Source organism: Halyomorpha halys, unplaced genomic scaffold, assembly GCF_000696795.3.
Source record: "Halyomorpha halys isolate HHAL.00 unplaced genomic scaffold, Hhal_1.1 Scaffold426.1, whole genome shotgun sequence".
Classification (NCBI taxonomy): domain Eukaryota; kingdom Metazoa; phylum Arthropoda; class Insecta; order Hemiptera; family Pentatomidae; genus Halyomorpha; species Halyomorpha halys.
The window spans coordinates 186,089-199,518 of record NW_027108013.1 but is presented as its reverse complement, the minus strand read 5'-3'; the positions used below and the strand labels follow the sequence as shown (position 1 = coordinate 199,518).

The 13,430-nt window shown below is 30.9% G+C and overlaps 1 protein-coding gene across 2 annotated transcripts in view; it reads left to right on the top strand.

The window, feature by feature from the left end:
- Positions 1 to 13,430, top strand: part of cnk (connector enhancer of ksr) — a 40,173-nt gene that overhangs the window by 3,033 nt on the left and 23,710 nt on the right. For both annotated transcript variants that reach the window (XR_001343449.2, XM_014423525.2), the window contains exons 3-10: positions 786 to 967; positions 2,041 to 2,287; positions 3,053 to 3,181; positions 5,957 to 6,165; positions 6,309 to 6,513; positions 7,592 to 8,750; positions 9,813 to 9,958; positions 12,264 to 12,462. Coding sequence is in view for 1 of the 2 variants with exons in the window: in XM_014423525.2 (XP_014279011.1) it covers positions 786 to 967; positions 2,041 to 2,287; positions 3,053 to 3,181; positions 5,957 to 6,165; positions 6,309 to 6,513; positions 7,592 to 8,750; positions 9,813 to 9,958; positions 12,264 to 12,462 (2,476 nt within the window). In the remaining variant the exon portion in view is untranslated. The remainder of the gene's footprint in view (positions 1 to 785; positions 968 to 2,040; positions 2,288 to 3,052; positions 3,182 to 5,956; positions 6,166 to 6,308; positions 6,514 to 7,591; positions 8,751 to 9,812; positions 9,959 to 12,263; positions 12,463 to 13,430) is intronic.

Genomic DNA, 13,430 nt, shown 5'->3' with positions numbered 1-13,430 from the left:
TATATATATATTGTAGGAAGATAGTCCGGGTGGCATTCAATAAAATAAATAAAGTACCAAATTAGTAGACAACTACAAAACTATTTATTTTTAACCAATAATTATTATTGGCTTAACAATAAATAGTTTTTTCTACTATTTTAGTACCTTTATTGACCGCCACCCAGACTATCTTCCTACAATCATTCGGTCAAATATCTTCTTCCAATATTTATATTTAAATGAATTAGTAACATATATAATTTCTTGAAGAAGTTTATCGGGGGGTGCGGTCAGCAAAGAACAACATAAATAAACAAAACAATATTTATTTATTTTATGCCGACGTTTCGACCTGAGTTTCAGGTCTTCATCAGGGATAGTGGCGTGTAAAGGGGACGGGAAGCAACTGAGAACATATATAATTTCCTTTCGCTCATTATATTAGACTTTGTAAGAATAGCATCCAAAGTTTTAATAATTGGATTTGGCTGTGAATTTATTGGTAAGATTGTCCTTGATGTTAGTAAGGTGGGCCGAAATGTTGGAAATTTAAGTTCTTAATAAAGAGTGTTGGGACTTAATTAGATATAAATTATTTTAATTGTATCCCTTTTTTGTTTAAAGCCCTTTAAATATTTTTGTAATGTCATTCTAGACGGATGTATACCAGAAGAAATATAAGAATTTATTTATATATTATTATTAATCCATTGAAATGTGTTGGTTTCTGCAGGCCATAAATCCACTACAAAAATATATCTATTTTCAATAAATATACTAAAATAATACTCTTTATTTTGCAGCACTATGAATTAGATCGAGAAAATCTACAATTACACGCGATGAGGTTGTCCTGCCTCGCACACAGCCTTCACAATGAGCTTTGCCACAGCCACACAGATACCCAACAGTTGTCTACGCAGATTATTGCCGATATTTCTACAATTGTCACCGTAGTTAAGCCTTTAATAGCTTGGTTGGACAGGTAAATTTTGACCTATCTTTCAGGTATTTTTTTTTTTAATTTAATAAGTTATTATCTTACTATATGAGGAGAAGGTGGTTGGGGGTGCGGTCTAAGAAGAACACAAATAAGTAAAAAATGATTTAATAGGGCCAACGTGTAGCCAGAATTTCTAGCCTTCATCCTGGCTAAGAACAAAAAACATCATAACGACTGATGAATAAAGGATATATAGAATGATTAGAAAATAAGAAACTAACTAACATAAGGATACATAAATGGTGTTAACAGACATCAATCGTTCAAGTTTTACAGGAAGATAAAGGCTGTATGAGAAGAGTAATTTAATTTGTATTAATTAATAAACTAATTTTACTCCCAATCCTCTTCTCCTCATATTAATCTACGGTCAACTATTTAACCTCGATTTTTTTCCCCTGAAACTATTAAATATAAAGAAAAACACATTTTAATAATTAACAATTATGAATGAAGAAATTAGAGTAGAGAGAAGAAAGTAGAAATAAAAAAAAAATGTAGGAAAACTTGAAATTACAATGCATTAAATAATATTAATAAACTAGACACAATCTGCTCAAGAACTAAAGGGAAGCAGCCTGCTTCCGCCTACCTAAGCACGCCCTAAAGCCAATTAGATAATCACATTAAAAACTTTACCCACCACTTTTCCCATTTTTATAAACAGGTCAGGTATCAAGCTTTAAGTTATTACAAACCCAAGTTATTTTGTAGATACAGATATATTAAGTTTTACAAGCTCTGATAGCTGACACATATTATCAACAAATGCTGATCATAATATCCAGGCTTTTCACAGAAGATCGTTTATATACCGAAAATTCCATCTTTCAAGACATAAGCAATTGACTACTTAAAACCACACCAAGTCATAATACCTCCTAGTCCCCTTCATATATTTTACTTTTGTACATAAAAATTAATAACATTTTCCTTCTATCACTGTTACACATTGAAACCACCCAATATTTTCCTAAAAATGTAAAATATCACTGTAATATATTCATTATATACAATTTATTCTTCTTCTATTTGTAATTAATAAATATTTTCAGACCCGGTTTCTGTGGGGAAACAGAATATGAAAGTGCTCGAAAAGAAGTATTACGGTTGGCCTTACGGATGGCTACTTGTGGTCAGCGTGATCGATTTGTTGAGACTCCCGTTTCCGACATGAAGACAGCATCCGCTCAGTTGGCGAAATTAGCCGACAACATTGTCCAGGATATGTCAGATCCTCTTATCCTTCAGCCTGCATCTCTTGACTTGGCAACCATCAAGAAGAGGTCTTCGGATGATTTGGTAAATTTTTCTATACAGTTAATTACTAATCATTTTTGTTTCTTAATATATTAATTTAATTAATTATAAATTTTATTTTTTATTAAGTTTTGTTGATTGAATAATAATGTAAATTTTAAAGAAGTCATTATTGGTGCCAGATATTTGTTAATTTACTAAGTATTTATAAAATTATATTTGTGCTGTTTCAAATAAGAAGTAAACTGCTAAAGTCGATTGACAAGATTTAAAACAAAATATTCACTTCTTCTGTTACTGGCACAACAGGCGCATGAAGCTACCCTTGGCCTGCTCAACGGCCGCCAAACATCTTTCTCTATCTTCTGTAAGGGTAACTGGAATCCTTAGTCCAAAAACCTATACTCAATGGATCAGCCACTAAGTCAGGCCAACTTGTACCAGCTAATCTAAATAATTCATCCACATGCTTGTACATGCGCAAATTTGCCATATAGTTTTGCAAATGTATGCAGGCAACTTTACAATCCACCAAATAATATCACCAAAGTTGAACCTAAACAACAAAATCCTTTTGACTTGTTAATATTGATTTTCTGACTGCCCTGACTTAAAATAATACTTATAATTAAAAATATATATTATGGCTATTTTAATAAATTGACTATTTGGGAATAGGCTAGGGATAGGTTGTGTTTGCCTTAGGTTGAAATAGAATTAAATCATTCATTGATTTAAATTCCTAAATCATCACTCCAGTTTTTTATTAATTTTAGTATTTTTAATTTTTTTTCTTCTATGTCTTAGGGTTTTTATATTGTTCCACCTTTCCGAGGGATTCATAAAATTAGTGATATCAAATTGAACAGTGCGGCTCATCAAAGTGGTAAAATCGAACCTGGTGATGAAATTATTCAGATAAACTATCAAACAGTGGTAAGTATATTTGTTATTGATTTTATTTAATATTATTTTATATTAATATTTGTGTGATTATTACTTAGTACCCATTTTATTTTTTATACTTGTTGTTAGTATTATTGATTGATAGAAAAATATTAGAGATGAATCTATGTTATCTCAGTGAATTTTATTTTTTTCTATCATATTATTTATATTGGTTGATATGTGCTGTAAATTCGACTTTTTATTTTTTTTCATTTTCTCCATGTATATAAAGCTTTCCTACTTTTGGTTGCTAGGAAACAAGAATAATATAATTCAAATTGATTTTCTTTAAGATAAAAACATGATAAATTTAAATTATTTATTAATGATGAGTAGATAGTCGACCATGGATAATATATATGAGGAGAAAATGATTGGGGGTGTGGACAATGAACACAAATAGGTAAAAACTTATTTAATTTATAGTGCCAATGTTCCGGCCAGAATTTCACACCTTCATCTAGCTAAGAAACAAAAACGAGATAACAACCATAATGAATAAGAGGAATTGCCGAATGATTAGAAAATAAGAAACCAACTTACATTATAGATATATAAACAGTGTTGAAAGACATCTATAGTCCTAAGTATTAACAGTTGGGCTGAAAAGTTCATAGGCTGACAAATTCATGGCACTACTAGTATTAAATCCATATGATTTTTAGATACGTGTATAAATTTGACAGCTGTCGGACTATTAGTTTGTGAGATATAGCATTTTGAGTGATGCAACTTTTGTTAGTTTAAAAAAAAAAAATGGATAAAAAGGAATTTTGTGTGTTAATAAAGCATTGCTTATTGGCGAAAAAAAAAAAAAAATACTTTAATTATATTATCTTGAGACAAGGTAATTATTTATTAAATAAATCAAAAATTCATATATGGTGGTGTATTAATTGTTGATAATCTTATAGAGGAAAATTAAATGTTAATGATTTTAAATTTTTAAAAAATAGGGTTTTAACTTTAATAAAGAAAATGACCTGGGCAGAATAGCCTGCAAAAGAAACTTTAAATTAATGTGAGGAAGAAATTATATTAAAGATGGCTAGAATGACCGAAACGTTGGACTGGTGAAAAATAAAGTGTTGAGACAATAATGGATACGAATTTTTAATTTATTTAATTTAATAAAAAAAATACTGTTTCAGCCAAGTCTTGGCTTGATAAACATTATTCGGACTCTGCACCAGGAACATCAACTGTTGAGAAGTGGATTGCTAAGTTTAAACGAGGCGAAATGAGCACTGAGGACAATGCACGCAGTGGATGCCCTAAAGAGGCTGTTACTGATGAAAACATCAAAAAGTACACAAAATAATTTTAGATGGCAGTAAAGTGAAGTTGATCGAGATAGCTGAGACTCTAAAGATATCAAAGTTGGACATATCGTGAATGAATATTTGGGTATGCAAAAGCTCTGTGTAAAGAGGGTGCTGTGCGAGCTCACAATCGACCAAAAACAACAACGAACTGATCATCCTGAGGAGTATTTGGAACTGTTCTATCGTAATAAACCTGAATTTTGTGACAATGGATAAAACGTAGCTCCACCATTTCACACTGGAGTCCAATAGACAGTCAGCTGGCAAGGTTCTGGCATCAGTATTTTGGGATGTGCATGGTATAATTCATCAACTATCTTGAAAAGGGAATATCCATTAACAGCGACTATTAAATAGCGTTATTGGAGCGTTTGAAGGACGAAATCGTGGAAAATGGGCCCATTTCAAGAAGAAAGTGCTGTTTCATCAAGACAATGCACGGTGTCACAAATCAAAGGAAATGATGGCAAAATTTCATAAATTGGGCTTTGAATTGCTTCCACATCCAAAATATTCTCCAGATCTTGTCCCCAGCAACTTTTTCTTTTTCTCAGACCTCAAGAGAATGCTCGCTGGAGAGAAATTTAGTGCCAATGAAGAGGTAATCACTGAAACTGAGGCTAAAGACAAATCATACTATAAAATAAATGGTATGAAAAAAATTTTTTTAACTGCAATAATCATTGTATCTTCCTCGAAGGCAACTATATCGAATAATAAAATCAGATTTTATAAAAAAAAAAAATTGTTTTCTATGTTAGCTTATGAAAAAGTAGGAAATAAGACATATATATTAATTGAAGAGTTAAGTTAGTAAAGTAATAGGATTAAAGAATTTTTTTTTCCTGCTTACACTATATTGAGATAAATAATACAATATGAACTACTGTATAATACAATTTGAGCAACAAATAAAATGAACAGTTGTATAATTTGTAAAATGGAGGTTGGTCCACCATTAAGCCGGCAGCAGAGATAGGCAAAAATTAGCTACAGTTGAGACTAATAGATAAGGTTGCCATGGATACAACCCTTATTCATGAATGATTCATTCATAAATAAATATCCTATCCATGGCAAGTTTAGCTATTAGTTTTATAGTTGCCTAACTCTGCATGAAAGGAATTACCCCCCTAATAATACTTAAATAAAATTATGTAATAAAATTTTAAAATACTTTTTTAAACCATAAATGAATCATTTTAAGCCATAAATGAAACTAACAAATTGTACAAGATTGTAGATGTACTATTTATTGAACCAACGGTGAATTGTATTGTGCTAAGGGGTAGTACATAGTTTTCCCAAAAAATCCAAACATAGAATAAATATATATGTCGAAAACATTGACCTTTTGTTCTATGTTCTTTAACCTTAAGGCATTTATTAATTTCAAAAGTTAATTTGTAATTTTTTTCTTTCATTTCTTTTTTCCCAGGTTGGTTGGTCAGTGAAAGAAGTCATGAGCCTGTTCGCCGAATCTCCTACAGAAGTTTTGCTCACATTAAAGAAGCGACCGCGTCACACGAAAATTTATGGGCAGATCTACGTCAAACCTTATCGGCTGCCATCTAAGAAGAGGGCCATCCACCAGGCTCATACTGCTGATATTTTATCTAGGATTCATTACCGAATTCCAATTCACAGGTTAGTTTTGGTATTAATTCATAGAATAACATAGATATTCACATACAAATTCATAGATTAGTTTTTGAGATTAATTCATTGATTAAAGTCTTTTTTATAAAAATTGATAATTTTTTCTTTTGTCATAATCAATTACTTCATAGTTTAAAGATTCCCATTTCAAATGAAAAGAAGAAAGAGACAAAGAAAAGAGATGAAGAAGAGGAAGGAAGGGGGGAGACGAGCTCTGACGATGAAGTCGTCAGCGTCCAGCACAACTTGGTTGTTCCAAGCAAGCCTGTTCACCGCAGGGCTACCATCACCGGGGCCAGTCCCCTCAGCAAGCGTCCGCCGTTCGATATACATGAGGTATTTATTTAATGACTAGTTCGTTACAGTGTCCAAAACTGTTATCAATTTAATAGTATTAAATTAATAACGGTTTTGTATAATAGTAGTTCCACGGTTTTGTATATTAATAATACCACTCTTATTAAATAGTTGTTACTGCATCATTTTTATTTTTAAAATTAAGAGATACTATTGTGACACTGCACTGCCTTCAAGAACCCAAGCCTTCTCCACCACAGCCAACCAATCTCTAAGACCTCTTTCTCTCTCCCTCCATCTTAGATCTAAGGGTATCCTCTTCTTAGTTTGCAATCCGGTTTCACGTAGAGCATCTTCTTGGATATTCTTTAATTAGGGATTTTCTCTATATGTCCTATCTATGTTTTTGACCTTTTTACTAATGCCAAAATGTTCGATTCCACCAGCTCCTCATTCCTTCTTCATCAAATCCCATTCACAGAAACTCCTTCCCATATTCTTCTCAATACCTTTCTCTCCCCGTAGTTGAGCATTCGTTCTGAATTTCTTGTCAAGGACCATGTTTTACAACCATACATAATCACTGGCCTTACAATGGTTTTGTTGATGACCACTTTCATTTTTGGTGGTCAATGTCATCGGTGGACTCCATGTATGGGGATAGTCAGGTTATACCGTAAGGTTGGGATGTCAAGTTATGACGTGTTATTAATGGTCTCTTGAATGTTGAGGGAGTATTAAAATAAGTCTAAAAAAAAATCTTACAATACAATGTGTAAATCCAACAACCTCATTACAAAAGTTAATTTTAAAACTCAGTAAATTTTTATTTGATGTCAAGAAAGTTTGTTAGAAGTTCTGAACTTTTTTTTTAATGTAATTTAAGGCTTGTTATTAGAAAATTTATGGAGAGAAATTTTCGATTGAGGTTGAATTGTATTTGCAATGATTAAACATTAAATTATTAGTTTTCAACTTCTTTTAAATCAAATTCTTCTTTTGCATGATCATTTTAATGCCTTTTAGGGCATAGTAATTCTTTGATAATAATTTTTATTATAACTTTAATAATATTGCATTGCCCTAATTTTAGTTTTTCTATTATGTTTTATTTTAGTTATGGCATGAAATGAAACTAGAAAAAGAAAGTTCTACAAAGCAAAGTACAACAAGTGTGGTAGACTTTGAGGAAAGACTGTCTTCTTCAGCTAGGCAAGCAGAAGGGCCACCGCTCTCGTCAGAGCAACAGCAGCCAGAATCTAATCTCGAAACAATGACTATCAAGCAAAAGATTGAAATGTTTTCTAGAGAAAATGAAAGAACAGAAAGGAAAAAAGTCGCACCCCCATCAACGCATCCCGTTAAACCACAAATCAGAATCAACAGTGAACCTATATTCGACATGAAAGTAATATCCGAAGTCGCTAAAATCATCGAAAAGCCTACTCCAAATCGTGTAGCTATTCCAAACTTTTGCTTGGAGAATAAAAGGAACATCCCTTTAAGGTCATCTAATAACTTAGATAAGAGGGAATCAAAAGATATTTTGCAGTTATCTGAAAAAAGAAATGATATAGAAAAGAACATCAAAGTAGACAACTTTACTAATGAAATTAATAATGAAAAACTCAGATATGAAATACCAGATGTTGTTGCTACCGAAAGTGAAGAACATGGTAAAGTTGTACAGACAATTAATAGGCACCTGCTTATGAACAAACTCAGCGATGATTCTGATATTCACGACTATCCATGCTACAAACCAAAACAGGCCAATAGTTCAAGCAACTCGCTACCTCTCCATGGAAAATCTAAGGTCGAAAACTATGAACGTAAAACGACACACTCTTTACCTACTAGAGGGAAAGTAGAGAGTGATTCGGATCTTTCTCAGACAATCTCGAAAGTGATTCATGACAGTACCGAAAGAACCGTACTTAGTCGGAGTAAAGTAACAACACCTACTGCTGCGGAACAGAAACAGTTTATAAAAATGAAGCAGCAGTCTATTTTCTATAATAAAAGCTATAGCAGTGAAAGTTTAGATAAGGCCTACGGTGATAGAGGAGACCCGGAGATAACAGCGTTCAAGTACGGCTCACTCCAGCAGGACAGGAGTCAGAACAGGCACACCCTAGACAGTCCTCCGGTACCTCCTCCTCGGCCCAGCCTCAACAAGCCGTCCAACGCGTGCTACAGGGCTGCCATCATTGCTGCCAGGGCTCTTGGCAAGGCCTCTCCAAAGGCACAGAGGAAGAAGCATCCGTCTCTTGCGAGTAAGCTAAAATTTATTTATTATTTATTGTTAATAAATTTTCCTACAGTCAAATGTCCGATTACATACAAGTGGTATACAGTTACAAAAAAGGTATAATTTTTTACAATATTTAAAGGAAGAACCAATAAATTAGTATTACTGCACAAAAAATAATATAATAAAAATAAGGTTATTCTACATTACGCATTACAGACAATTTTAATATTAGGAAAAAAATAATAATAATAAACTAGTCTTATAAGGTGAAAAAAATGATAAAAGTAATTGAGCATACCTGGCATTGTCTCTGAACAATTTTGAAGTATCTATGAAAAATACAATAAAGATCTTCTATTTCATAATTACACCCAATGCAATTGTTCATAATGAATACAATTTAAAACAGATTGGGATTTATTTATTTTTTTATCTAAATGCTTCTAAAGCTTACATCATCCATATCTTGCGAGAAAGTAAATTATCTATTTATTTATAAGAAGATGGTCAGGATTGTGGTCAAAAGTGAAACAAAAATAGTTTAGAACTATTTTTGTTTCACTTTTGACCACAACCCTGACCATCTTCTTATATATCAATTTTTACGGTCAACTATATATACATATATCTATTTATTTTATGATAAATTCCACAAATAGGCAAATGCCCAATGGTAAACAGCAACAAAATAAAAATTTATTAATAAAAATAATCAAATAAAAATAAATTACTTGTTTCTGCAAAACAAAGTGCTACAAATTTTAATACTAAGAGAAAAAATTACGATAAACTAATCTTATTTAGTGAAAAATATGAAAAAATTAAATAATAACTGATCATAGCTGTCTTATAATATTATCAAAGAGCAGCATTAGAGTTTCACAATGAGAACTCTTTTTCACTATTTCTTTTTTTTTTTTTTTAATTTATCTTTTTTTCTTATTTTATGTTTTGTTATTCCTATTATTATTATTTTTTTTATAAATGTTGCCATTATTATTATTATTATGTAATAAACTTAAATAAGAATGTGATTGAAAGTTATATGTGCTCATCCATTCATAATCTTTTTTATTATTCTCAGAGGGTAGAAATGTGACTATAAAAGAATTCAATGCTGTCGAGTGCCAGGGATGGTTGTTGCAGAGATGTAGGAAAGGATCGGCGACATGGAACAAGCGCTGGTGCCTCATACACGCTAACACACTCTACACCTTTCACTCCAAACAGGTAATTAATTCACGTTAATGTGTATTAATTTTAATGAATGGAATATGGTCCGGATGCGGTAAAAAAAAACTCAAATAGTAGATAATTATACTATTTTATTGAGCCAACGTTTCGCCCCACGTTGCAGGCCTTCGTCAGGGCTAAAAAAGATACAAACACTATAGTTACAAAAAGGGGAAAAAAAGAAAAAAACATAAGTGTAAAATAACAGGGGTATAAAATGTAAAAAATAAGATATAATAAGAAAAATTAAAGGTTGTAAATAGTAAATGAAAAGGGTAATAGTAACAGATAGATAAGAGAAGAAATATTAAAGAAAGTACAAATAAAGAGATGAAAAAAGAAAAAGAAAAAAATACAAATCAAATGATGAGACATAATGCATACCTGTTTTGACGGCAGTCAAAAACAAAGTGACGGTTGGTATTGGGAGGAGTGGGGATGGCAGTTATGCCACAATAACGAAAATAATTTGTAAAGTAAACATAGTAAAAAAGTATTTAAATTAAGTAAACAATAAATGGTAATATACATAATAGGGGGAGAAGAAATATTAATAAAATAAAAAAAAATAATAAAAAAAAACAGATAGAAAAACAAAGGAAAAGTAAAGTATAAAATAATGGGATTCAATGTGTGTAAGTAATTAAGAAACAAAATATACCAAATGAGCGGGGATACAGAAAAGTGTAAAATATAATAGAAAATTAATAATAAAGTAATTAATATAAGTACACTTAAGAAGCAACGTGGGCCAAACATTGGCTCAATAAAATAGTATAATTATCTACTATTTGAGTTTTTTTTTACCACACCCGGACCATATTCCATTCATCTATACACACGGTCAATCAATAATCTTCCAGTAATAATTTTAAGTATTAAACTGTTGAACATCACTAAACTGACCTCAATATGACAAGAGGGTAGGTCTGAAAATACAAAGGATGTGCGGAGAAATATTGTGTAAAAAAGGGAGTATTCAATATTTTGTGTGAAATGTAAAAGTTTTCTGAAAGGTTTCTCAAAATATTACAATATAAATAAAAAATATTAAAATAGCAAATATAAAATGCATTCAAGTATTTACTTTGCACTTTTTTTTTTTTTAATCTAATCCTATATATTGAACCGCTTAAGGTATAATTTTGCCCTGAATTTTTTTTAGCTTGACAAGCGTGCTGCAAATTTTTATATTCATATTTTAGATCTGAGAATAATAAAAACAGTTAAATTACTTATAATTATTTTAATGAATTTTAAATATTACAATATATTATACACCAACGTTTCACCCCACTTTCCGTGGTTATAAAACAATATGTAAAAAAATAGAAAAAATATATTTTAGAGTTAATGTAAAAAAATATAATAAATGTAAAGGATGAAATTAACTAAGAGATGATAAAATTATGAAGAAGATGATCAGGGGTCAATAGATAACTTTAACAAACAAAGCTTTGGCAAAATAAATAGTTGTTAACTATTTTCGTTCTCCTTTGATTGCACCCTGACCATCTTCATTTGAATTTGAAATTATGTGGCCAATTTTTTATACATATAAAGTTGATAAAATTAGTTTGAATTTACTCGAACATCAAACACGTTCAATCCTTTCAGTCCAGAAATCTAGGAACAATAGTCAGTGCTCCTTGCTATGTAACCAACAATACCCTGCATCGTGATCTTTATATTCTTTTTTTTTCAGAGCTTATTAAATCCAAATTCACCGCATTCCATGAGAAACTCACTCATCATCCTAATTCTTTAGCATAATCCTTCCTGAAGGTTATAACGGCAGTGGCCAAGAGACGTATTGTAAATAATTAGATTAAAGTTCTGGCAATGACCAGATTCTCCACTAAAGTCCTAAGCATCTACAGCTAGTGCTCTTACTTATCTGTGCACTGGCTTTTAATACCAGTGACACGTTTGAGAGAGAAGTGCCAGGATCTCAGGAGTCCTACTCTTCCCTCCATAAGTGGGGTAAGAGCTTGGTTCGGAGTTCCTCAGGATGAATGTAAATATTGTTAATAGGAATAATTGTGTTAAAGATATTATTTTACTTTAAGTTTAATTTTGTTTTTTATTTATTTCTTTTCTTCTATTTCTTATTTTATTATCTTTTAATTTATATATTTGTAAACATGATGTGAATGAGCTCTTTGATCCCATTTATCATCATCTATAAATATCACAGAATGTAATATTATACAATAAAAAAAAAAAAGTTTGAATTTAATATTGTTTTATTAATTTTCTTCACTATCGCTCACAGCATTCTGATATATTTTATTCCTTTTAGAGTACAAAAGCAGAAACACTGGTTTGTTTGCCTGGCTTTACAGCTGCACCCGCGGAAGAGGTCAAGAGTAGACCTTTTGCCTTCAAAGTTTACCACACAGGGACCATGTTTTATTTCGCCGCTGAGACCAATTTCGAGCTATCAGTGTGGTTAGATGCAATCACGACTTCAACGCTTGCTCCGAATCCAAATGCTCAAGGTTTTTATTTTTTTTATTAGATTTAGAAGGCACTTGATATTTAATACCAGTGGCTTGTTTTTTTATAAATCGAGCTATGCTAATACTGTAAAACTTCATTATAACAAACAACTATGGGGGAGATGATTTTGTTCGTTATACAGAGGCTTTCATTAAGAACTAGTCCATTTAAAGATATCACAAAACTTTAATTAAACAGATATATAAATATTTCATTTTCAGCACAAAATTTTCATGTTCATCAAGATCAAAACTTTTATTATTTTTGCTTTCATGATTATAAAAAATAAAAATTATATGCGATAAATTAAGAATCTTACATGTATTATTATCAAAACAATTATGGATATTTATGTACATCTAATAACTAAAATTTAATTGTATAAAAAAATAATTTCATTTTTGTTTATAAATTGTGTCAAAAAATGTTCACTGATTAAAAATTTAACTCCTTAATTATATTTTTTACTATATATTTAAATGAACTACTTCTTAATGAAAACCTCAGTATAAGGAACAAAATCTTCTTCCCCATATATATATCATTTGTGTTTTGTTCGTTTTTGTTTTTGAATAGATTTTCAACTTATTTATTCATTTATTTATCTTGTTTTAAACTGTTCTACTGCTGTGATTATTTTTGCTTTATATGTAGATTGTTAGTTATTGATAATTTCTCTTAATTTGCATAATTCATCAAATGTTTGTTGCGGATCATTGGAGAGGAGAGGTATGAAGGAGTGCAGTAGGGATAATGGTGTATTAGTAAAGCGTAATTTGGCTTTGTGCGAGGAGGGAAACAAATATATATAATATAACTTAAATATAAGAAGATGATTAGAGTTGCAGTTTGTTTGTTTGTTTGTTAGTTTGGTTCTTTAGTGGCACCAAACTTCATTGGTCATCAACGCCATTTATATTTTATTTAATTTTGCTAATATTCGTTAAATTTTATTTATTTTTAATTT